The sequence below is a fragment of the Anolis sagrei genome, chromosome Y (assembly GCF_037176765.1).
Source record: "Anolis sagrei isolate rAnoSag1 chromosome Y, rAnoSag1.mat, whole genome shotgun sequence".
NCBI lineage: Eukaryota > Metazoa > Chordata > Lepidosauria > Squamata > Dactyloidae > Anolis > Anolis sagrei.
In genome coordinates this window covers 83127901-83152521 of record NC_090035.1, presented here as the reverse complement: position 1 = coordinate 83152521, position 24621 = coordinate 83127901, and the positions used below count along the sequence as shown (strand labels likewise).

Sequence of the window (24621 nt, the reverse complement as noted above, 5' to 3'; positions counted from 1 at the left end):
ATAAAGAACATTGTTGAACATTTAAGCAATCTAAAGACTCTGTTTGGGGGAATCCAAAGGACTTTAATCTGAGGCAGCCCCGGCGTCCCGTTGGGCACACAGAATTTATGTCCTGTCTACAGTCTTATGCACAGGCCCAGCGTGCGACAGCACAGTGAGGCATTGGGTCCCATGCACACAGATCTGAACGTTGTTGTTGTTGTTATTACCATTATTATTACTATTAATGCGCCTTGCAAAAGGGTGAGGCAAAAGCACCATTGGTTGGGTCCCATGCATGCAGATCTGAACATTGTTGTTGTTACTATTATTATTAGTAGTAATGTAGGCAGCCACTATAAAGCACACTTTTTTTGGCCATACAACAAATGGTGCCCTTTTTGCCATTGTGTATTATATTCGCTAGCAAATATATTTTTTTGTTACAGGGTTTTGCAAATCGAGGTGCACATTAGATTTGATGGTGCATGGGGCTCGAGTAAATAAAGTCCCAAAGAGAGGCCACTGACCGGCATAGGCGCTGAGGCACTTGCAGAGGACGCTGAGGGGCAGGAGTGGGTCCAGGAGGGTCAGGAGGCGGGAGGGGGAGGCAGCGGCCTGCATGAGGGTGGCTGGATAGGCTGCCATGATCCCATCCGGCATCTGGATTCCGAAGGCGGCCGCCCGCATGGAGACCGTCAGGCACAGGTTGCCCCCAGCACTGTCCCCCGCCAGGCACACCTTTTGGGCTGTTGAGCCTGCAGAGGGGAGCAAACAATTGAAGGAAGATTTCACACCCAGAGCAGAGTATAGCACAACATAGACAGGGATATATATATCAATCAATTGAACAATAACAAAGCCAGTGGACTCGGTGGGATCCCTGCTGAAATCTTTGATGAGGGCAGGTCTGAGCAGAAGTCAGCAAAGCCACCAACCAATTGAAAAATCACAAAGTCAGCAAACCCATTGGGATCATTGCTGAAATCTTTATAAAGAGGGTGGATCTGAGTAGATGTCAGTAAAGCCATCAACTAATTAAAAAATAACAAAGCCAATGGACCCGATGGGATCCCAGCTGAAATCTTTGATTATGGTGGGAACAGAAGAGAGCAAAACCATCAATCAATTAAAAAATGACAAAGCCAGTGGATCTGATGGGATCCCTGCTGAATTTTTTATAAAGAGAGTGGTCTGAGCAGAGGTCAGCAAAGCTATCAACCAATTGAAAAATAACAAAGCAAGTGGACCTGATGGGATCCCTGCTGAAATCTTTGATGAGGTTGGGTCTGAGCAGAAGTCAGCAAAACCATCAATCAATTAAAAAATAACCAAGCCAGTGGACTTGATGGGATCCCTGCAGAAATCTTTATAAAGATGGGTTTGAGCAGAAGTCAGCAAAGCTATCAATCAATTAAAAAATGACAAAGCCGGGGGACCCGATGGGATCCCTGCTGAAATATTTATAAAGAGGTTGGGTCTGAGTTGATGTCAGCAAAGCCATCAACTAATTGAAAAATAACAAAGCCAGTGGACCTGATGGGATCCCTGCTGAAATTTTATAAAGAGGACAGGTCTGAGCTGAAGTCAGCAAAGCTATCAACCAATTGAAAAATAAGAAAGTTAGTGGACCCAATGGGAAGCCTGCTGATATTTTGAATTTTTTTTTATCATGTCAGGAGCGACTTGAGAAACTGCAAGTTGCTTCTGGTGTGAGAGAATTGGCCATCTGCAAGAACGTTGCCCAGGGGACGCCCTGATGATTTTTGATGTTTTTATCATCTTTGTGGGAGGCTTCTCTCATGTCCCCTTATGAGGACCTGGAGCTGATAGAGGGACCTCATCCACCTCTCCGTGGATTCCAACCTGCGACCTCTCGGTCTTCAGTCTTTCTGGCACAGGGGTTTAACCCACTGCACCACCAATAACTTTGATGAGGGTGGATCTGAGCAGAAGTCAGCAAAGCTATCAATCAATTAAAAAATGACAAAGCCAGTGGACCTGATGGGATCCCTGCAGAAATATTTATAAAGAGCTTGGGTCTGAGTTGATGTCAGCAAAGCCATCAACCAATTGAAAAATAACAAAGCCAGTGGACCTGACGGGATCCCTGCTGAAATATTTATAAAGAGGTTGGGTCTGAGTTGATGTCAGCAAAGCCATCAACCAATTCAAAAATAACAAAGTCAGTGGACCTGACGGGATCCCTGCTGAAATTTTATAAAGAGGACAGGTCTGAGCTGAAGTCAGCAAAGCTATCAACTAATTGAAAAATAAGAAAGTCAGTGGACCCAATGGGAAACCTGCTAATATCTTTGATGAGGGTGGGTCTGAGCAAAAGTCAGCAAAACCATCAATCAATTAAAAAATAACCAAGCCAGTGGATCTGATGGGATCCCTGCAGAAATCTTTATAAAGAGGGTGGGTTTGAGCAGAAGTCAGCAAAGCTATCAATCAATTAAAAAATGACAAAGCCAGGGGACCCAATGGGATCCCTGCTGAAATATTTATAAAGAGTGTGGGTCTGAGTTGATGTCAGCAAAGCCATCAACCAATTGAAAAATAACAAAGCCAGTGGACCTGACGGGATCCCTGATGAAATGTTTAAACAGTGGATACAACAGCTGCACAGGCTTACCCAGGAGGTGGCAGTTCTTGAGGGCCCAGCAGTAGGCGTAGAAGCACTCCTCCAGGGCCCGGGGGAAGGGGGCCTCGGGGGCCAAGGAGTAGTCGATGGAGAGGACGGGGGCACCTAGCTCCTGGGCCCAGGACTTGAGGTAGGGCTCATGTGACTTAGAGGTCTGGGCCACGAAACCCCCGCCGTGGAAGTGCACCACTAGGAAGGGTGAGGGCGGCGAGGGGCGGGCCTTCCAGCGCAGCTCCAGCGCCAGCGTCCCCTCCGGCCGCAGCAGCCGTGATAGCTCCTCGCTGTCCTGAAAATAGAATAGAATAACTTTACCGAGGTTAATTTAACTAATTTACAATGCCATAAAACTCTCCAGCAGTGTGCAAAAGAATGAGGAAGTACTCCATCAGTGTCATAAGTGGGTGGTGAAGCGATAGCTCCCCCGGTGGCCAGAATTCAAAAAGCATACTGCCATGAAGCTGGAAAGTGGAATAGCCTCTGTGTGTCTGTCTATATATGTTGTGTGTCTATGGCATTGAATGTTCGCCATGTATATGTGCATTGTGATCCGCCCTGAGTCCCTTACGGGGTGAGGAGAAGGGCGGAATATAAATACTGTAAATAAACAAATAAATAATTGTCACTGTAACATTGTACAATGAAATTAAATGTTTTCCACAGCACACATGGCAAAACCACACACCCATTCCTCCACACTCCCACTCCCACTGCACAGCCTCAATGCCACATCAATGTGAAGTCATAGAGTTCCATATAGTTACTGTTGGAAATAGCAACCTTCTTCAAGACTCCACTATTTATTTGTTTGTATATAATTCGGATTGTTTACTGTATTATATATGTGTGTATTCGTATGAAGTTTCAATAACTTTATGTTGTGGGTGATGTTGCAGACCATGTGTTCAGAACTGGGACTGTTCAGGACTCAGACTCCATTTTAGAAACAGTATTCTTTCAGATGCTATTAGGAACAGTACAGTTTAGATTCCATTGGACTTTCAGACTGGACAGAGACTCTATTAGACTCTCGGATCAGAGAGTCAGATAACAGGACTGATAAGGAATACACTTGTATGCTGAATACAGGACTCAGACTCCATTTTAGAAACAGTATTCTTTCAGGCGTCAATAGAAACAGTACAGCTTAGACTCCATTGGATTCTCACACTAGATAGAGACTCTATACAGATTCTATTAGGCTCTCAGACCAGAGAGTCTGATAACAGGACTGATGAGGAATACACCTGTACGCTGAATACAGGACTCAGACTCCATTTTAGAAACAGTATTCTTTCAGACGCCAGTAGAAACAGTACAGTTTAGACTCCATTGGATTCTCACATTAGATATATACTCTATTAGACTCTCAGACTAGAGAGTCTGATAACAGGACTGATGAGGAATACACCTGTATGCTGAATTCAGGACTCAGACTCCATTTTAGAAACAGTATTCTTTCAGATTTTATTAGAAACAGTACAGTTTAGACTCCATTGGACTTTCAGACTAGACAGAGACTCTATTAGGCTCTCAGACTAGAGAGTTTGATAACAGGACTGATAAGGAATAGACCTGTATGCTGTATACAGGACTCAGACTCCATTTTAGAAACAGTATTCTTTCAGACGCTAGTAGAAAGTACAGTTTAGACTCCATTGTACTTTCAGACTAGACAGAGACTCTATTAGGCTCTCAGACCAGAGAGTCTGATAACAGGACTGATAAGGAATACACCTGTATGCTGAATACAGGACTCAGACTCCATTTTAGAAACAGTATTCTCTCAGACGCCAGTAGAAACAGTACAGTTTAGACTCCATTGGACTTTCAGACTAGACAGACACTCTATTAGACTTTCAGACCAGAGAATCTGATAACAGGACTGATGAAGAATACACCTGTATGCTGAATACAGGACTCAGACTCCATTTTAGAAACAGTATTCTTTCAGGCGTCAGTAGAAACAGTACAGTGTAGACTCCATTGGACTTTCAGACTAGACAGAGACTCTATTAGGCTCTCAGACCAGAGAGTCTGATAACAGGACTGATAAGGAATACACCTGTATGCTGTATACAGAACTCAGACTCCATTTTAGAAACAGTATTCTTTTACACGCTAGTAGAATCAGTACAGTTTAGACTCCATTGGACTTTCAGACTAGACAGAGACTCTATTAGGCTCTCAGACCAGAGAGTCTGATAACAGGACTGATGAAGAATACACCTATATGCTGTATACAGGACTCAGACTCCATTTTAGAAACAGTATTCTTTCAGACACCAGTAGAAACAGTACAGCTTAGACTCCACTGGACTCTCACAGTTAGATAGAGACTCTATTAGGCTCTCAGACCAGAGAGTCTGATAACAGGACTGATAAGGAATACAACTGTATGTTGAATACAGGACTCAGACTCCATTTTAGAAACAGTATTCTTTCAGACACCAGTAGAAACAGTACAGCTTAGACTCCACTGGACTCTCACAGTTAGATAGAGACTCTATTAGGCTCTCAGACCAGAGAGTCTGATAACAGGACTGATAAGGAATACAACTGTATGTTGAATACAGGACTCAGACTCCATTTTAGAAACAGTATTCTTTCAGACACCAGTAGAAACAGTACAGCTTAGACTCCACTGGACTCTCACAGTTAGATAGAGACTCTATTAGGCTCTCAGACCAGAGAGTCTGATAACAGGACTGAGAAGGAATACAACTGTATGTTGAATACAGGACTCAGACTCCATTTTAGAAACAGTATTCTTTCAGACACCAGTAGAAACAGTACAGCTTAGACTCCACTGGACTCTCACAGTTAGATAGAGACTCTATTAGGCTCTCAGACCAGAGAGTCTGATAACAGGACTGAGAAGGAATACAACTGTATGTTGAATACAGGACTCAGACTCCATTTTAGAAACAGTATTCTTTCAGACACCAGTAGAAACAGTACAGCTTAGACTCCACTGGACTCTCACAGTTAGATAGAGACTCTATTAGGCTCTCAGACCAGAGAGTCTGATAACAGGACTGATAAGGAATACAACTGTATGTTGAATACAGGACTCAGACTCCATTTTAGAAACAGTATTCTTTCAGACACCAGTAGAAACAGTACAGCTTAGACTCCACTGGACTCTCACAGTTAGATAGAGACTCTATTAGGCTCTCAGACCAGAGAGTCTGATAACAGGACTGAGAAGGAATACAACTGTATGTTGAATACAGGACTCAGACTCCATTTTAGAAACAGTATTCTTTCAGACACCAGTAGAAACAGTACAGCTTAGACTCCACTGGACTCTCACAGTTAGATAGAGACTCTATTAGGCTCTCAGACCAGAGAGTCTGATAACAGGACTGAGAAGGAATACAACTGTATGTTGAATACAGGACTCAGACTCCATTTTAGAAACAGTATTCTTTCAGACACCAGTAGAAACAGTACAGCTTAGACTCCACTGGACTCTCACAGTTAGATAGAGACTCTATTAGGCTCTCAGACCAGAGAGTCTGATAACAGGACTGAGAAGGAATACACCTGTATGCTGTATACAGGACTCAGACTCCATTTTAGAAACAGTATTCTTTCAGATACCAGTGGAAACAGTACAGTTTAGACTCCATTGGAGTCCATTGGAGACTAGACAGAGACTCTATTAAACTCTCAGATTAGAGAGTCTGATAAATAAATAAATAAGATTAGAGAGTCTGATAACAGGACTGATATGCAATATTCCTGTATGCTGAATACATGAAGTTTGTGAGTAAACCAACTATGTCCCTTTTAAAGAAGTCTACTAATGTTTGGGTTGTTGTGAGTTTTCCCCGGGCTGTATGGCCATGTTCCAGAAGCATTCTCTCCTGACAGAAGACTCCTGGTTTTCCTAAAAAAAGGTTATGAATGCCATTTTCCAAAATCTTTGTGTCAAATGAATGAAAGGCCATGTTGGTCAAGTGGCCCAAAACTTTTGCCCCAGGTGTAAATTAGCCGTAACCCAAATGATTGCCAACGTCCAGCCTCGGCTTACCTGTCCCTCTCGCAGCTCGTGGGAGATGAGCCTCATCTGGACGGGGCCCGGTCCGGTGTGGGCCACGGGGGGCGTGATGGTGACGGTCAGCGTGGGGTCGGCCACTAGCGGGAGGTCGAAGCAGTGCGGGGGAACCAGCAGCGCCCGCGAGAGGCGCACCTGCGAGGAGGCCATGCTGGCCAGGGACTGCAAGGTGAAGGCAGGGAAAACCATGTCAGACACGTAGGGAGATACCTGGGAAGGAATCCCACTGGAGCATTGCAACACACCCAAATACCTGGGAGTCACTTTGGACCATGCTCTGACCTACAAGAAGCACTGCCTGAACATCAAACAAAAAGTGGGCGCTAGAAACACCATCATACGAAAGCTGACTGGCACAACCTGGGGATCACAACCAGACACAGTGAAGACATCTGCCCTTGCGCTATGCTACTCTGCTGCTGAGTATGCATGCCCAGTGTGGAACACATCTCACCACACTAAAACAGTGGATGTGGCTCTTAATGAGACATGCCGCATTATCACGGGGTGTCTGCGCCCTACACCACTGGAGAAATTACACTGCTTACATTGCACCACCTGACATCCGCCGGGAAGTGGCAGCCAATAGTGAAAGGACCAAGGCAGAGGCATCTCCAGCTCATCCCCAGCATGTCAACGACTTAAATGAAGAAATAGTTTTCTAAAATCTACAGAGACACTCACTGGAACACCTCAGCAAGCAAGAGTCCAAAAGTGGCAGGCTCAAACGCAGAACCCCAACCAATGGCTGATATCAAATGAGAGACTCCCCCCTGGGCACACAGAGGACTGGGTGACTTGGAAGGCGCTGAACAGACTGCGCTCTGGCACCACGAGATGCAGAGCCAACCTTCAGAAATGGGGCCACAAAGTGGAATCCTTGACATGCGAGTGCAGAGAAGAGCAAACCACTGACCACCTGCTGCAATACACCCTGAGCCCTGCCACATGATGCACAAGGGAGGACCTCCTTGCGGCAACACCAGAGGCACTCCAAGGGGACAGACACTGGTCAAAGGACATTTAACCAAATACCAAATTTGCAAAATCTGTGTGCTTTTTTCCTTTTTCTTTTTAATCTGTGTGTTTGTTTTGCTCTGTTAGAATTGTAATACAATGGTTGCTGATGACACGATAAATAAATACGTAGGGAGATCCTTTCAAAACCCCAAAAGATCCCCCCATCCCATAAGCGCCAGTTACGATCCCATTCCAAAACATTACATAACACGATTTTAGTTCCTGGGTAACAAATATCATTATTTCCTAATTGGTTCAATCATAAAAACGTGGGAGCAGCCACAGCTCCATCGTGTCTCCTGCAACATCACTCAGAGCCCCTCAGTATATACAATATAATAATATATAGAAGTAATAACATTGTAATGGAATAATACTAAGGTATTATATATAATACTAGCTGTCCCCTGCCAGGCGTTGCTGTGGCCCAGTCTGTTGATCTGGAAAATAAAGTAATGAGAAAGTGTTGGTTTCTAATATATGTGATTTCTTTCTGCTTGTGGGTAAACAGTATGTCTTGCTGTTTCTTTGTCAGTGTTGATATGGAGATTGTCTGGTTTGTCTACTCTGGAACATGGAACATATAGTTGTCCTTCTCTAAGGGTCCCTTTCAAATCTATCATAGTATATCTCTCTGTGTGTGAATAATATCTATCTATCTATCTATCTATCTATCTTTCTATCTTTCTATCTATCTATCTTGATGGCTGGATGGCTCTTTGTCGGGAAGGCTTTGATTATGTTTTCTTGTCCTGATGAAGGGAGTTGGACTGGATGGCCTTAAATATTTTCTGTTGGTTATGGGGGTTCTGTGCGGGAAGTTTGCCCCGATTCTGTCGTTGGTGAGGTTCAGAATGCTCTTTGATTGTTTGTGAACTGTGAATCCCAGGGACTACAACTCCCAAATGTCAAGGTCCATTTCCCCCAAACTCCATCTGTGTTCATATTTGGGCATATCAAGTATTTGTGCCAAGTTTGGTCCAGATCCATCATTGTTTGAGTCCAGAGGGCTCTCTAGATGTAGGTGAACTACAACTCCAAAACTCAAGGTCAATGCCCACCAAACCCTTCCAGTATATTCTATTGGTCATGGGAGTTCTGTGTGCCAAGTTTGGCTTAATTCCATCATTGGTGGAGTTCAGAATGCTTTTTGATTGTAGGTGAACTATAAATCCCAGCAACTACAACTCCCAAATGACAAAATCATCATTTTTTGAGCGATGGCCACTCCTTATGTTGTGAGACATTTTGTTGCCAAATTTGGTGTGATTTTGTTCATTGGTTCTTTTGTTTTTAAGGTACTCATTATGACCAGGTCATTTATATATATATAGATTAATAATGTTGTAATATAATATATAATATTATTATATATCAGGCATGGGTAAACTGTTAGGAATTGTGGGCGTTGGAGTCCAAAACACCTGGAGGGCCAAAATTTGCCCATGCCTGTTATATTTACTATAACATATGATATAGTACAATATATTATATATGGTAATACTAATAGTATAATATCCTAGGAGTGTATTAGATATATTGTGGTATAATAATATAGTACAATATAATAATAATAATAATAATCACCATCATCATCATCATCATCATCATCATCATCATCTATATCAGTGTTTCTCAACCTTCCTAATGCCGCGACCCCTTAATACAGTTCCTCATGTTGTGGTGACCCCCAACCATAAAATTATTTTCATTGCTACTTCATAACTGTAATTTTGCTACTCTCATGAATCTGATACCCGGGATGTATTTTCATTCACTGGACCAAATTTTGCACAAATACCCGATACACCCAAATTTGAATACTGATGGGTTGGGGTTGGTGGTGTTGATTTTGTCATTTGGGAGTTGTAGTTGCGGGGATTCATAGTTCACCCACAATCAAATAGCATTCTGAACTCCACCAACAATGAGATTGAACCAAACTTGGCACACTGAAGTCCTGTGACCAACAGAAAATACTGGAAGGGTTTGGTGGGCATTGACCTTGAGTTTGGGAGTTGTAGTTCACCTACATCCAGAGAGCACTATGGACTCAAACAATGATGGATCTGGACCAAACTTGGCACGGATACTCAATATGGCCAAATGTGAACACTGGTGAAGTTTGGGGGGGGGGGGGGGGGAGAGACCTTGTCATTTGGGAGTTGTAATTGCTGGGATGTATAGTTCACCTACAATCAAAGAGCATTCTGAACCAAACTTCCCACACAGAACCCTCATGACCAACTGTGTTTTCCGATGGACTTTGGCGACCCCTCTGACATCCCCTCGCGACCCCTCCAGGGGTCCCGACCCCCAGGTTGAGAAACACTGATCTATATAAATAAAATGCAATATTTGTTTGTGGGATTGACATAACTCAAAACCCACTGGGCGAATTGACACCAAATTTGGACACAAGACACCTCTCCGGCCAACGAGTGACCATCACTCATAAAGACACTGAAAAACACAGCGGAAGGGACTTAAAAAAGTAAAAAAAACCCAAACAAACAATACATTACAACGCATGCACAAAACCACATATATACACACATATACACAAAATACACATACACAGACTGGGCCACAGCAATGCGTCCATGTCCCGGCCTAAAGCCAGACTGCGCCGGGTCTAGATAGTCCGTGTCTACCAGGAACTCCTGGAGTTGCGAGGCCACCACACGTTCCAGGACTTTGCCCATAAAGGGGAGATTGGAAACTGGCCGGAAGTTGACGAATTGAGTGGGGTCTAGTGATGGTTTTTTCAACAGCGGTTTAATAGCATGGGTTGTTGAAGGTTTTTCTGGGCTATATGGCCATGTTCTGGAGGCAATTTTTCTCCTGACGTTTCGCCTGCATCTATGGCAAGCATCCTCAGAGGTAGTGAGGTCTGTTGGAAGTAGGAAAATGGGTTTATATATCTGTGGAATGACCAGGGTGGGACAAAGGACTTTTGTTTGCTGGGGCTACATGTGAATATTTCAGCTGATCACCTTGATTTGCATTCAATGGCTTGGAAGCGCCTGGGGGGAATCTTTTGTTGAGAGTGATTTCATGTGCCTGTTTGTTTCCCCTCTGCTGTTTTGCTGCTGTAATTTTTGAGTTTTTTAATACTGGTAGCCAGATTTTGTTCATTTTCATTGTTTCTTCCTTTCTGTTGAAACTGTCCACATGCTTGTGGATTTCAGTGGCTTCTCTGTGTGGTGGTTGTGAGAGTGGGACAAAGGACTCTTGTCTGCTGGAGCTAGGTGTGAATGTTTCAACTGACCACCTTGATTAGCATACAATGGGCTGACTGTGCCTGGGGCAAACCTTTCATGAGAAGTAATTAGATGTCCCTGCCTGCTTCTAGAGGCAGCCTCTAATTACCTCTCAACAAAAGTTTGCTCCAAGCACAGTCAGCCCATTGTATGCTAATCAAGGTGGTCAGTTGAAACATTCACACTTGGATCCAGCAGACAAGAGTCCTTTGTCCCACCCTCGTCACTCCACAGATATATAAACCCCTTTTCCTAGTTCCAACAGACCTCACTACCTCTGAAGATGCTTGCCATAGATGCAGGCGAAACGTCAGGAGAGAATGCCTCCAGACCATGGCCATATAGCCCGAAAAATCCTACAACAACCCAGTGATTCCGGCCATGAAAGTGGTTGTTGGTGTGGTCCAGCATTTCTGTGTTCTCAAATAATCTGCTGTGTCCAGGCTGGTTCCTCAGGTGCTCTGCTATGGCTGACTTCTCTGGTTGAAGGAGTCTGCAGTGCCTTTCATGTTCCTTGATGCGTGTCTGGGCAAGGCTGCATTTGGTGGTCCCTCTGGAGACTTCTTGTCCACAGCTGCATGGTACACAATGGTAGACTCCTGCAGAGGTGAGAGGATCCCTCTTGTCCTTTGCTGAATGGAGCATTGGTTGGATTTCCTTGGTGGGTCTGGAGATGGTTTGTATGTTGTGTTTCCTCATCAGCTTCCCTCTGCGGTCAGTGGTTCCCTTGATGTCTGGCAGGAACACTTTCCCTCTGGGTGGATCTTGGTCTTGACTCTCGTGGCTTCTTCTCGGTGGTCTTGCAGCTCTTCTGATGTCTGAGGTGGAGTCTCCATTGGCCTGGAGAGCCCAGTTGAGGTGGTTCAGTTCCTCTTGGAGGAGGTGGGTGTACAGAAGTTGATTATAAATTGTATGATTTTAGCTGTATTTGTGTTTAGATTGGCTGCACTAATGCTGGAGCGGCCTAACTGAGAGGAGTGCGTTGCCATGGAGACGATATAGGCCAGAGAGAGAAGTGGGAGGAGCTTAGAGGGGAGAGTTTGAAAAAACGACAGTTGATGTTCAGTTAGGGTTTAGCAGTGAGGAGTTAGAGTGAGGAGTTGAGAGAGAAGGAGAGGAAAAGGTGGCTGAGTGACTTGTGAAGCAAAGTTTCGAGGCTTTGGAAAGCCGGGTCTGGCTATTGAAAGTTTCTCTGGCTAGGGTAGCCGAAAGGGGGAAACATAGCCGGAATTCAAAACGATCTTGACAGATTAGAGAGATGAATGGCCAAAACCAACAAAATGAAGTTCAACAGTGACAAATGCAAGATACTCCACTTTGGCAGGAAAAACGAAATGCAAAGATACAGAATGGGGGACAATGCCTGGCTCGAGAGCAGGACGTGTGAAAAAGATCTTGGAGTCCTCGTGGACAACAAGTTAAACATGAGCCAGGAATGTGATGTGGCAGCAAAAAAAGCCAATGGGATTTTGGTCTGCATCAATAGGAGCATAGTGTCTAGATCTAAGGAAGTAATGCTACCCCTCTATTCTGCTTTGGTTAGACCACTTTACCTGGAATATTGTGTCCAATTCTGGGCACCACAATTCAAGAGAGATATTGACAAGCTGGAATGTGTCCAGAGGAGAGCGTCTAAAATGATCAAGAGTCTGGAGAACAAGCCCTATGAGGAGCGGCTTAGGGAACTGGGCATGTTTAGCCTGAAGAAGAGAAGGCTGAGAGGAGATATGATAGCCATGTATAAATATGTGAGAGGAAGCCACAGGGAGGAGGAGGGAGCAAGCTTGTTTTCTGCTTCCCTGGAGACTAGGACGCAAGGGAACAATGGCTTCAAACTACAAGAGAGGAGATTCCACCTGAACATTAGAAAGAACTTCCTGACTGTGAGAGCCGTTCAGCAGTGGAACTCTCTGCCCCGGAGTGTGGTGGAGGCTCCTTCTTTGGAAGCTTTTAAGCAGAGGCTGGATGGCCATCTGTCAGGGGTGATTTGAATGCAATATTCCTGCTTCTTGGCAGAATGGGGTTGGACTGGATGATGGCCCAGGAGGTCTCTTCCAACTCTTTGATTCTATGAATTCTTTAGTCCAAGGAGAGGCTAAAGAATAGCTTATTTAGAATTTGATCTAGGAAGGATCAAATAAGGGAAATATCCCTGTATTGATACTTTGTCTGAAGCAAGCGCTCTACGTCAGGAAGATACTGTGTTACTTTAAAGAATGAACTGTTAAACTTACAAGCATTATTCTGAGTTCTATAAGAAAAGTTACAACTTGCAACCACACGCTTTGTGCTCAATAAACTTGTTAACTTTTGTTTGAAGACTGTCTCATCTCCATCAATTCTGCGTCCAGTGTGCCATTTCTCACAATATTATAACACCTTATAACTTAACTTAATTGCACTGACATTGTTGATAATTTGTACCATGTAAACCGCATTGAGTCGCCTGTCTGGGCTGAAATATGCGGTATAGAAATAAAGCAAATAATAAATAATAAATACCTCACGTGGTGGCAGAAACGCAGGGGAAAGTGACCAAATAGATCTATATCCTTATCTCCAGTCACGCTACAATACATACCGTTTAATTACTACTAAGTTATTACTATCTTAATAAAAGAAGAGGTGCGATTGAACAGCCTCCCTTCTAACTTGATGGTAAATTTGGTTCCTTTCAAATTGGTAGCAACAATAATCATCCCTAGGCTCCCCTGCTTCTTCGCAGTGGGGTTCGCAGATTCTTTTTGCACGGTCTGCCAAGGCTTTAATGGTCCTTCTTTTTTGACTTGGGTGGTGGTTGGAGTTTTGATGTCGATCTCTATCTCTGTGTGTGGGTTTTCTGTAAACGGTGTGACCTAATTGTCGATCTGGTTTGCGGATGACTAGGACATCTAGAAAAGGCAGTCTTCCTTCATTTTCTTTTTCCATGGTGAATTGGATGTTTGGGTGGATGCTGTTCAGGTTTAATAACAGCTTGTTTTAGGCTGGCTGGAATCTTGCCTTCCCGAAGGGAGGCATTAACCACCACCTTCACCCACTCTGCCAAGCCCCCTCTGGCTTCTTTTACCAGCCAAGAAGGGCAGGGGTCTAGGATGCATGTGGTGGGCCTCGCCTCCCCAAGAACCCTGACGACCTCGTCGAGTTGAACAGATCGAAACGAATCCATCAAAACTGGACAAGCAGATGCTTGTGTGACATCCTCAGAGACTGCCATTAATGTGGTGTCAAAGCCCGAACGGATCAAAGCGACTTTGTCCGCAAAGTACTGAGCAAAGGCTTCACAGCGGGCTGACGAGTCATATTAAATATAATTTCCACTGATCATATATAATGATAATGCTGTTTAATTATTGTATATTTGTATATTTTAAGTGCTCATGTTTTTGATGATGAGTTGCTTTGAGTCTCCATAGGCAGAGATAAAGCGGGATATAAATAAAGAAATGAATAATGTATTGTCGAAGGCTTTCAAGGCCGGAATCACTGTGTTGTTGTAGGTTTTTCCAGGCTATAGGGCCATGTTCTAGAGGCATTCTCTCCTGACGTTTTGCCTGCATCTATGGCAAGCATCCTCAGAGGTAGTGAGGTCTGTTGGAAGTAGGAAAGTGGGTTTATATACCTGTGGAATGACCAGGGTGGGACAAAGGACTCTTGTCTGCTGGAGCTAGGTATGAATGTCTCAACTGACCACCTTGATTATTATTATTATTATTATTATTATTATTATTAAACTTTATTTGTACCTCACTAGCATCTCCTGAAGGACTCGATGCGGCTTACAAAGGCCAAGGCCTCAACACACAATACAACAATACAAAACCTAAGGCAAATTAAAAACAATTAAAGCAATCTAAACAACAAGCAATGAACAATACACTAAGACCCAATGAAACTGAGCCAGGCCAGAGTAAGGGTACAAGGGTTAAAAGTGCTGATGTGACAGGTGGAATATGAGGCTTATGGGCAAGTGCCCATAAGCCTCATATTAGCATTTGATGGCCTGGCAGTGCCTGGGGCAATCTTTTGTTGAGAGGTGATTAGATGTCCCTGATTGTTTCCTCTCTGGTGTTTTGCCGTTGTAATTTTAGAGTTTAGAAATGAATCGTTTTGTTTTTGTGGGAGGGGACACCATCCCACAGCACATTTTGCTCCAATGGACTCACCGCCAGCAGTTCCATCTCGGTGAGATTCCAGAAGCTTTTCCAGAAGTGGACATCCAGGTTCTGGGTGATGCGCTCAAACTCCACGCCGCGAAGCTCCGGATCGATGGCGAACTTTCCGCTGGTGAAGAGGGAGCTGGCCGCCACACCTGGAAGGAGATCGATGGGGTTACAATGCAGGTATGGCCCACTTCAACTGCCGTAATTCCTAACAGCCGGTAAGGAGGGCCAAATTTGGCCCGTGCCTGGTGTCGATGCACCATGGGGAGGGTTGGCATAGAATGGTAGAGTTGGTGTTGGAAATAGCAACCTTCTTTGAGTGGTTATGATGTCACACAAAACGAACTGAGCATTTTTATTTTTATTGTCAGACTGTATGATCTAAAGAGCAATATTAAATAACCACTCACAAGCCGGCTTGCTTTGAAATGGATCTATTGCTTGTATCTCTGCAGCAAAGAAAGACAACTACTGACTTTTTCCCAAGACTCACTGATGCCAGAAACGTGACGCTTGTAGTTCTCCCCGAAGGAGACGAGGCTGATGGCGATCGTCTGCAGGAAGGGCCGGATCGAGGGAGCGAACTGCGAGGCAAAAGGAAAGCAAGATATTACTATTATTCCTCATTCTTCTGCATGCTGCTGGAAGCTTTTATGGCATCACAAATTAGTTAAATTAGCCTCCCCGCATAAAGCGGTACCTAAATTTCCTACTTGGCAGATGTAACTGTCTTTCGAGCCGCATAGGTCGACAGCAAACTAGACTATTAATGGTCGGGAGCACTTCCTCATTCTTCTGCAGGCTGCTGGAAGGTTTTATGGCGTCGTAAATTAGTTAAATTAGCTTCCCTAAATTTCCTACTTGACAGCTGTCTTTCAGGCTGCATAGGTTGACAGCAAGCTAGACTATTAATGGTTGGGAGAACTTCCTCATTCTTCTGCATGCTGCTGGAAGGTTTTATGGTGTCGTAAATTAGTTAAATTAGCCTTCCCACATAACTTGGTACCTAAATTTCCTACTTGATAGATACAATTGTCTTTCAGGCCGCATAGGTCAACAGCAAGCTAGACTATTAATGGTCAGGAGCACTTCTTCATTCTTCTGCACGCTGCTGGAAGGTTTTATGGTGTCGTAAATCAGTTAAATTAGCCTCCCCGCATAAAGCGGTACCTAAATTCCCCATTTTATAGATGGAACTGTCTTTCGGGCTGCATAGGTTGACAGGAAGCTAGACTATTAATGGTTGGAAGCACTTCCTCATTCTTCTGCACGCTTCTGGAAGGTTTTATGGCATTGTAAATTAGTTAAATTAGCCTCCCCGTATAAAGCGGTACCTAAATTTCCTACTTGACAAGTTCAACTGTCTTTCAGGCTGCATAGGTCGACAGCAAGCTAGACTATTAATGGTTGGGAGCACTTCCTCATTCTTCTGCATGCTGCTGGAAGGTTTTATGGTGTCATAAATTAGTTAAATTAGCCTCCCCGCATAAAGCGGTACCTAAATTCCCCATTTTACAGATGCAACTGTCTTTCGGGCTGCATAGGTCGACAGCAAGCTAGACTATTAATGGTCGGGAGCACTTCCTCATTCTTCTGCATGCTGCTGGAAGGTTTTATGGCGTCGTAAATTAGTTAAATTAGCCTCCTCGCATAAAGCGGTACCTAAATTTCCCATTTTACAGACGCAACTGTCTTTCGGGCTGCATAGGTCAACAGCAAGCTAAACTATTAATGGTCAGGAGCACTTCCTCATTCTTCTGCTAGAAGGTTTTATGGTGTCGTAAATTAGTTAAATTATCCTTCCCGCATAACGCGGTACCTAAATTTCCTACTTGGCAGATGCAACTGTCTTTCGAGCTGCATAGGTTGACAGCAAGCTAGACTATTAATGGTCGGGAGCACTTCCTCATTCTTCTGCACGCTGCTGGAAGGTTTTATGGCATCGTAAATTAGTTAAATTAGCTTCCCTAAATTTCCTACTTGACAGATGCAACTGTCTTTCAGGCTGCATAGGTCGACAGCAAGCTAGACTATTAATGGTTGGGAGAACTTCCTCATTCTTCTGCTGGAAGGTTTTATGGTGTCGTAAATTAGTTAAATTACCCTCCCCGCATAAAGCGGTACCTAAATTTCCCATTTTACAGATGCAACTGTTTTTCGGGCTGGATAGGTCAACAGCAAGCTAGACTATTAATCGTTGGGAACACTTCCTCATTCTTCTGCATGCTGCTGGAAGGTTTTATGGCGTCGTAAATTAGTTAAATTAGCCTCCCCGCATAAAGCGGTACCTAAATTTCCCATTTTACAGACACAACTGTCTTTCGGGCTGCATAGGTCGACAGCAAGCTAAACTATTAATGGTTAAGAGCACTTCCTCATTCTTCTGCTAGAAGGTTTTATGGTGTCGTAAATTAGTTAAATTAGCCTTCCCGCATAACGTGGTACCTAAATTTCCTACTTGATAGATACAACTGTCCTTCAGGCTGCATAGGTCGACAGCAAGCTAGACTATTAATGGTCGGGAGCACTTCCTCATTCTTCTGCACGCTGCTGGAAGGTTTTATGGCATTGTAAATTAGTTAAATTACCCACCCCGCTTAACGCGGTACCTAAATTTCCTACTTGATAGATACAACTGTCTTTCAGGCTGCATAGGTCGACAGCAAGCTAGACTATTAATGGTTGGGAGCACTTCCTCATTCTTCTGCTTGCTGCTGGAAAGTTTTATGGTGTCGTAAGTTAGTTAAATTAGCCACCCTGAATAAAGCGGTACCTAAATTTCCTACTTGGCAGATGCAACTGTCTTTCGAGCTGCATAGGTCGACAGCAAGCTAGACTATTAATGGTCGGGAGCACTTCCTCATTCTTCTGCACGCTGCTGGAAGGTTTTATGGCGTCGTAAATTAGTTAAATTAGCTTCCCTAAATTTCCTACTTGACAGATGCAACTGTCTTTCAGGCTGCATAGGTCGACAGCAAGCTAGACTATTAATGGTTGGGAGAACTTCCTCATTCTTCTGCATGCTGCTGGAAGGTTTTATGGTGTCGTAAATTAGTTAAATTAGCCTTCCCGCATAACTCGGTACCTAAATTTCCTACTTGATAGATACAATTGTCTTTCAGGCCGCATAGGTCAACAGCAAGCTAGACTATTAATGGTCGGGAGCACTTCCTCATTCTTCTGCACGCTGCTGGAAGGTTTTATGGCATCGTAAATTAGTTAAATTAGCTTCCCTAAATTTCCTACTTGACAGATGCAACTGTCTTTTGAGCTGCATAGGTTGACAGCAAGCTAGACTATTAATGGTTGGGAGAACTTCCTCATTCTTCTGCATGCTGCTGGAAGGTTTTATGGCGTCGTAAGTTAATTAAATTAGCCACCCTGAATAAAGTGGTACCTAAATTTCCTACTTGGCAGATGCAACTGTCTTTCGGGCTGCCTAGGTCAACAGCAAGCTAGACTATCAATAGCCGGGAGCTCACTCTGACCCGGGCTGGCTTCAAACTCATGACCTCTCGGTCAGTAGTGATTTAATGCAGCTGGCTACTAACTAGCTGCGCCACAGCCCGATCCAAAATTGCTATTTTCTCTTTAATTGTGCAGTCCTGATTTCGAAAGTAGTTGTTATCCTCCGTTTTTGTGGCACAAATTTGCTAAACGTGATGATGTCCTTCCCGCAAAGACAAAGTTTGTGCAGTTTAATAAACTTTCCCCATGTTTTAATGACAGAATTATTAGGAAATGACATTGACGCAGAGAGCGGCTCAGGGACAACAAACCCCAAGGACGTGCCAGACCGGGCGGAAAAATGGGGGTCGAAAGGGGAAGGCTACGGAAAGGGGCCCCACTCAGGTTGCGGAATGGTTTGGGTTTCGGGCTTTGCTTTGAGGGGTGGGTGTCATTGGGAGAGGGGAGGGAAGAAAGGAAAGGGAAAGAGAGGAAAGGAGGAAAGAGGAGGGAAGGAAGAATGAAAGAAAAGAGAGAGAAGGGAAGGAAGGAAGGGGGAAGAGTGGGAGGGAGGAAAGAAAGGAATGAAAGGAAAGGAGAAGAAAGATAGGAAGGAAGGAAGAGGAAAAGAAGGGAAAAGGGAAAGACAGGAAGGAAGGGAAAGGGAAAGAAAGGAAAGGAGGAGGAGGAAGGAAGGAAGGAAGGGAAGAGAAAAAGAGAGAGGAAGGAATGAGAGAGAAATAAAGAGAAAGGAAAGGAGAAGGAAGGAAGGAAAGAAGGAAGGGAGAAAGAAGGAAAAAGGGAAAGATAGGAAGGAAGGGAAAGGGAAAGAAAGGAAAGGAGGAGGGGGAAGGAAGGAGGGACGAAAGAAAAGGAGAAAAGGAAGGGAAGAGAAAAAGAGAGAGGAAAGAATGAGAGAGAAAGAAAGAGAAAGGAAAGGAGAAGGAAGATAGGAAGGAAGGAAGGAAGGGGAAGGGTGGGAGGGAGGGAGGAAAGAAAGGAATGAAAGGAGAAGAAACATAGGAAGGAAGGAAGGAAGGAAGGAAGGAAGGAAGGAAGGAAGGAAAGAAGGAAGGAAGGAAGGGGAAAAGAAGGAAAAAGGGAAAGACAGGAAGGAAGGGAAAGGGAAAGAAAGGAAAGGAGGAGGGGGAAGGAAGGAAGGAAGGAAGGGAAGAGAAAAAGAGAGAGGAAGGAATGAGAGAGAAATAAAGAGAAAGGAAAGGAAAGGAGAAGGAAGGAAGGAAGGAAGGAAAGGAGAAAGAAGGAAAAAGAGAAAGATAGGAAGGAAGGGAAAGGGAAAGAAAGGAAAGGAGGAGGGGGAAGGAAGTTAGGAAGGGAAGAGAAAAAGAGAGAGGAAGGAATGAGAGAGAAATAAAGAGAAAGGAAAGGAGAAGGAAGGAAGGAAAGAAGGAAGGGAGAAAGAAGGAAAAAGGGAAAGATAGGAAGGAAGGGAAAGGGAAAGAAAGGAAAGGAGGAGGGGGAAGGAAGGAAGGAAGGGAAGAGAAAAAGAGAGAGGAAGGAATGAGAGAGAAATAAAGAGAAAGGAAAGGAGAAGGAAGGAAGGAAAGAAGGAAGGGAGAAAGAAGGAAAAAGGGAAAGATAGGAAGGAAGGGAAAGGGAAAGAAAGGAAAGGAGGAGGGGGAAGGAAGGAAGGAAGGGAAGAGAAAAAGAGAGAGGAAGGAATGAGAGAGAAATAAAGAGAAAGGAAAGGAGAAGGAAGGAAGGAAAGAAGGAAGGGAGAAAGAAGGAAAAAGGGAAAGATAGGAAGGAAGGGAAAGGGAAAGAAAGGAAAGGAGGAGGGGGAAGGAAGGAGGGGCGAAAGGAAAGGAGAAGGAAGGAAGGGAAGAGAAAAAGAGAAAGGAAAGGAAAGGAAAGGAAGGAAGGGAGAAAGAAGGAAAAAGGGAAAGATAGGAAGGAAGGGAAAGGGAAAGAAAGGAAAGGAGGAGGGGGAAGGAAGGAGGGGCGAAAGGAAAGGAGAAGGAAGGAAAGGAAGAGAAAAAGAGAGAGGAAGGAATGAGAGAAAAAGAAAGAGAAAGGAAAGGAAAGGAAAGGAGAAGGAAGGAACGAAGGAAGGAAGGAAGGGAGAAAGAAGGGAATAGGGAAAGATAGGAAGGAAGGGAAAGGGAAAGAAAGGAATGGAGAAGGGGAAGGAAGGAAGGATGAAAAGAAAGGAGAAGGAAGGAAGGGAAGAAAAAAGGAAAAGAGAAAGAAGATATGGAGGAATGAAAGAGAAAGAAAGAGGAATGAAAGGAAACAAAAAGGGAGGAAGGGAAAGAAACGAAAGGAGGAGGAAGGAAGGGAAGAGAAAAAGAGAGAGGAAGGAATGAGAGAGAAAGAAAGAGAAAGGAAAGGAAAGGAGAAGGAAGGCAGGGAGAAAGAAGGGAGAAAGAAGGAAAAAAGAGAAAGACAAAAAGGAAGGGAAAGAAAGGAAAGGAGGAGGGGGAAGGAAGGAGGGATGAAAGAAAAGGAGAAGGAAGGGAAGAGAAAAAGAGAGAGGAAGGAATGAGACAGAAAGAAAGAGAAAGGAAAGGAAAGGAAAGGAGAAGGAAGGAAGGAAGGAAGGGAGAAAGAAGGAAAAGGGGAAAGGAAAAAGGAAAAAGAGAAAGATAGGAAGGGAAAGGGAAAGAAAGGAAAGAAGGGGAAGGAAGGAAGGATGAAAGGAAAGGAGAAGGAAGGGAAGAGAAAAAGAGAGAGGAAGGAATGAGAGAGAAAGAAAGAGAAAGGAAAGGAAAGGAGAAGGAAGGAAGGAAGGAAGGAAGGAAGGAAGGAAGGGAGAAAGAAGGAAAAAGAGAAAGACAAAAATTAAGGGAAAGGGAAAGAAAGGAAAGGAGGAGGGGGAAGGAAGGAGGGATGAAAGAAAAGGAGAAAAGGAAGGGAAGATAAAAAGAGAGAGGAAGGAATGAGAGAGAAAGAAAGAGAAAGGAAAGGAAAGGAGGAGGAGAAGTAGAAGGAAGGAACGAAGGAAGAAAGGAAGGAAGGGAGAAAGAAGGAAAAAGAGAAAGATAGGAAGTAAGGGAAAGGGAAAGAAAGGAAAGGAGGAGAAAGGAAGGATGAAAGGAAAGGAGAAGGAAGAAAGGGAAGAGAAGAGGAAAAGGGAAGAGATGAAGGAATGAAAGAGGGAAAGATAGAGGAATGAAAGGAAAGGAGAAGGAAGGAAGTGAGTGAGTGAGTGAGGGAGGGAGGGAGGGAGGGAGGGAGGAAGGAAGGAAGGAAGGAAGGAAGGAAGGAAGGAAGGAAGGAAGGAAGGAAGGGGAGGGAAAGGCAAGGGGTGAAGGTATGGCATGGCATGTGGGGGGGGGGGGGGGGCTCTAGATGCGCGCATGGTAGAAGACCCCTGACCTGGAATCCCATGCACCTCCCGTAGAAGCATCCCTTCTGCATGGCGGTGTACTCGCGCAGGAAGAGCTGGGAGAGCCCTTGCTCCTCGTGGTTGAAGAGGCTCCCGGGGCGGTTCTGTGTGAGGAGGCGCTGGGCCAGGTAGACCAGTGCGCGCAGCTGGGTCAGGGCCACGCAGTAGGCCTCCAGCTCGGCGCAGTTGTGGCCGGTGCGGAAGAAGAGGCTGCGCCGGTTGGCGGCCACGTAGCGGCTCTTGTGGACGATGTGGGCCAGGCAGCAGCGCACCGTCTGGGCCAGGCTGCGGTACCCGTTGGCCGGCGTCTCCTCGTCCAGGTCGAAGAGGTGGTAGATGGTGGCCAAGTGGCCCAGGACGGGCTCCAGGCAGCGGGCGTGCTCGCGGATGGCCAGGAAGGCCGCCAGGAAGCGCTGGCCCACCTCCGAGGAGCTCTCCCGGAAGAAGGCCGCGTTGTCCTCCACCAGCGCGTGCAGCGTCTGGAAGAGCGGCCGGGCGTCCATGGCAACGCCCCTCACAGGAAGAGGAAGGGGAAGAGGAAGAGGAAGGAAGGGCCCTGCAGGAGGAAAGCAGGCAAGTAGGTGAGCACCCACACCCACAAAACGGAGCTCCAGGAGGGAGAAACAAACTGGGTGAGACTTCTACGTCCGTCCGTCCATCCATCCATCTCTCTCTCTCCATCCACCTATCCATCCATCCACCTAACCATCCATCCATCCATCAATCCATCCATCTCTCTCTCTCTCCATCCATCCATCCATCCATCCATCCACCTATCTATCCATCCATCCATCCATCCACCTAACCATCCATCCATCCATCCATCTCTCTCTCTCTCTCCATCCATCCATCCATCCATCCATCCACCTATCTATCTATCCATCCATCCATCCATCCATCCATCCACCTATCCATCCATCCACTTAACCATCCATCCATGCATCCATCCATCTCTCTCTCTCTCTCCATCCATCCATCCATCCATCCATCCATCCACCTATCTATCTATCTATCTATCTATCCATCCATCCATCCACCTAACCATCCATCCATCTATCCATCCATCTCTCTCTCTCTCTCCATCCATCCATCCACCTATCTATCCATCCATCCATCCATCCACCTATCCATCCATCCATCCATCCACCTATCCATCCATCCACCTAACCATCCATCCATCCACCCACCCACCCACCCATCTCTCTCTCTCCATCCATCCATCCACCTAACCATCCATCCATCTCTCTCTCTCTCCATCCATCCACCCACCTATCCATCCACCCACCTATCCATCCCTCCATCCATCCATCCATCCATCCATCCCTCTCTCTCCATCCATCCATCCACCTAACCATCCATCCATTCATCTCTCTCTCTCTCCATCCATCCGTCCATCCATGTTTCTATTTCTCTATGTATCCATCCATCCATCCATGTTCCTGTCTGTTTGTCTGTCCATCCATCCATCCATCCATCCATCCATGTTTCTATTTCTCTATGTATCCATCTATCCATCCATGTTCCTGTCTGTCTGTCTGTCCGTCCGTCCGTCCGTCCATCCATGTTTCTATTTCTCTATGTATCTATCCATCCATCCATCCATCCATCCATCCATCCATCCATCCATCCATCCATCCATCCATCCATGTTCCTGTCTGTCTGTCTGTCCGTCCGTCCATCCATCCATGTTTCTATCTCTCTCTCTCTTTCTCCATCCATCCATGTTCCTGTCTGTCTGTCTGTCTGTCTGTCTGTCTATCTATCTATCTATCTATCTATCTATCTATCTATCTATCTATCTTCCCATATGACTGCCTGTCTACCCACTCACCCACCCATTTTTCTTTTTATGTATCCATCCATCCATCCATCTATTTTCCTATCCATCCATCCATCCATCTATTGATTGATCGATCCCTCCATCCTCCCACCCAGCCATGCACCCACCCACCCGTCATGCATTCAGCTGGATGGTTCTACGAAGCTATGAGTCTTTTTCAACTCTAGGATGTTATGATTTAACCACCTCTCGCTCTTCTCTCTCTCTCAGGGGTTGGACTGGATGGTCCTTGGGGGTCCCTTCCCACTCTAGGAAACCATCCCCAATTTGTAAACGGTGGCACTTACGCTCCTCCTCTGCTGTTTCTGCTGGAACTACGTCCTGCGCATGCCTCCTCCGGGTCCCTTGGCCTCTCCTCTCCTTCCTTGGCCAGACGGGGCGTCCTGAAAGCAGAAAAAAGGACATTGCTGCGCGCACTCCCTTTCCTTTGCAAAACCCAAAATATTCTGCACCATTCCCGTTGGCGATGAGGCTGCGTCGAGTCCAAGCTGCATTGAATGGATGGAGCAAAGGAAGCGAGAAAGAGTTGCTCACAGAAGAAGAAAAGTTTGAGGATGTTTACCTTTTTGGGGGTCAAGAAGGGAAGGATTTCCTTGCTGGACTTTGCCCCCTTTGTGCTTACTCTCAGCGCAACCTCCCTCCGTTCAGACGATTCTTTCCTTCCTCCTTTCCTTCCCAGCTTCAGAAGGCCACTGCTGGACTTAAATGACCGGAGGGGAGGGTGGCCAGCAAAGCCCGCCTCGGAGGGCCGGCGTCCTTCCAACCCAAATCCCAGCCCTAAATTCCACAGAGATTTGCTTCACGAGAAAAGTTCGGTTGCGAAACCCAGGGCTTGGGAGTCTTGGACAAAGCTACA

General features: G+C 45.2%; 1 protein-coding gene across 1 annotated transcript in view; it reads right to left on the bottom strand.

Annotated features, from left to right (window-relative positions):
• Positions 1 to 24621, bottom strand: part of LIPE (lipase E, hormone sensitive type) — a 52971-nt gene that overhangs the window by 9237 nt on the left and 19113 nt on the right. The window contains exons 2-8 of the mRNA XM_067461243.1: positions 24053 to 24148; positions 21916 to 22481; positions 15623 to 15713; positions 15133 to 15278; positions 6663 to 6848; positions 2618 to 2912; positions 510 to 737 (exon numbers count right to left, since the gene is read on the bottom strand). Of these exons, the coding sequence (XP_067317344.1) occupies positions 510 to 737; positions 2618 to 2912; positions 6663 to 6848; positions 15133 to 15278; positions 15623 to 15713; positions 21916 to 22428 (1459 nt within the window). The 5' untranslated portion in view covers positions 22429 to 22481; positions 24053 to 24148. The remainder of the gene's footprint in view (positions 1 to 509; positions 738 to 2617; positions 2913 to 6662; positions 6849 to 15132; positions 15279 to 15622; positions 15714 to 21915; positions 22482 to 24052; positions 24149 to 24621) is intronic.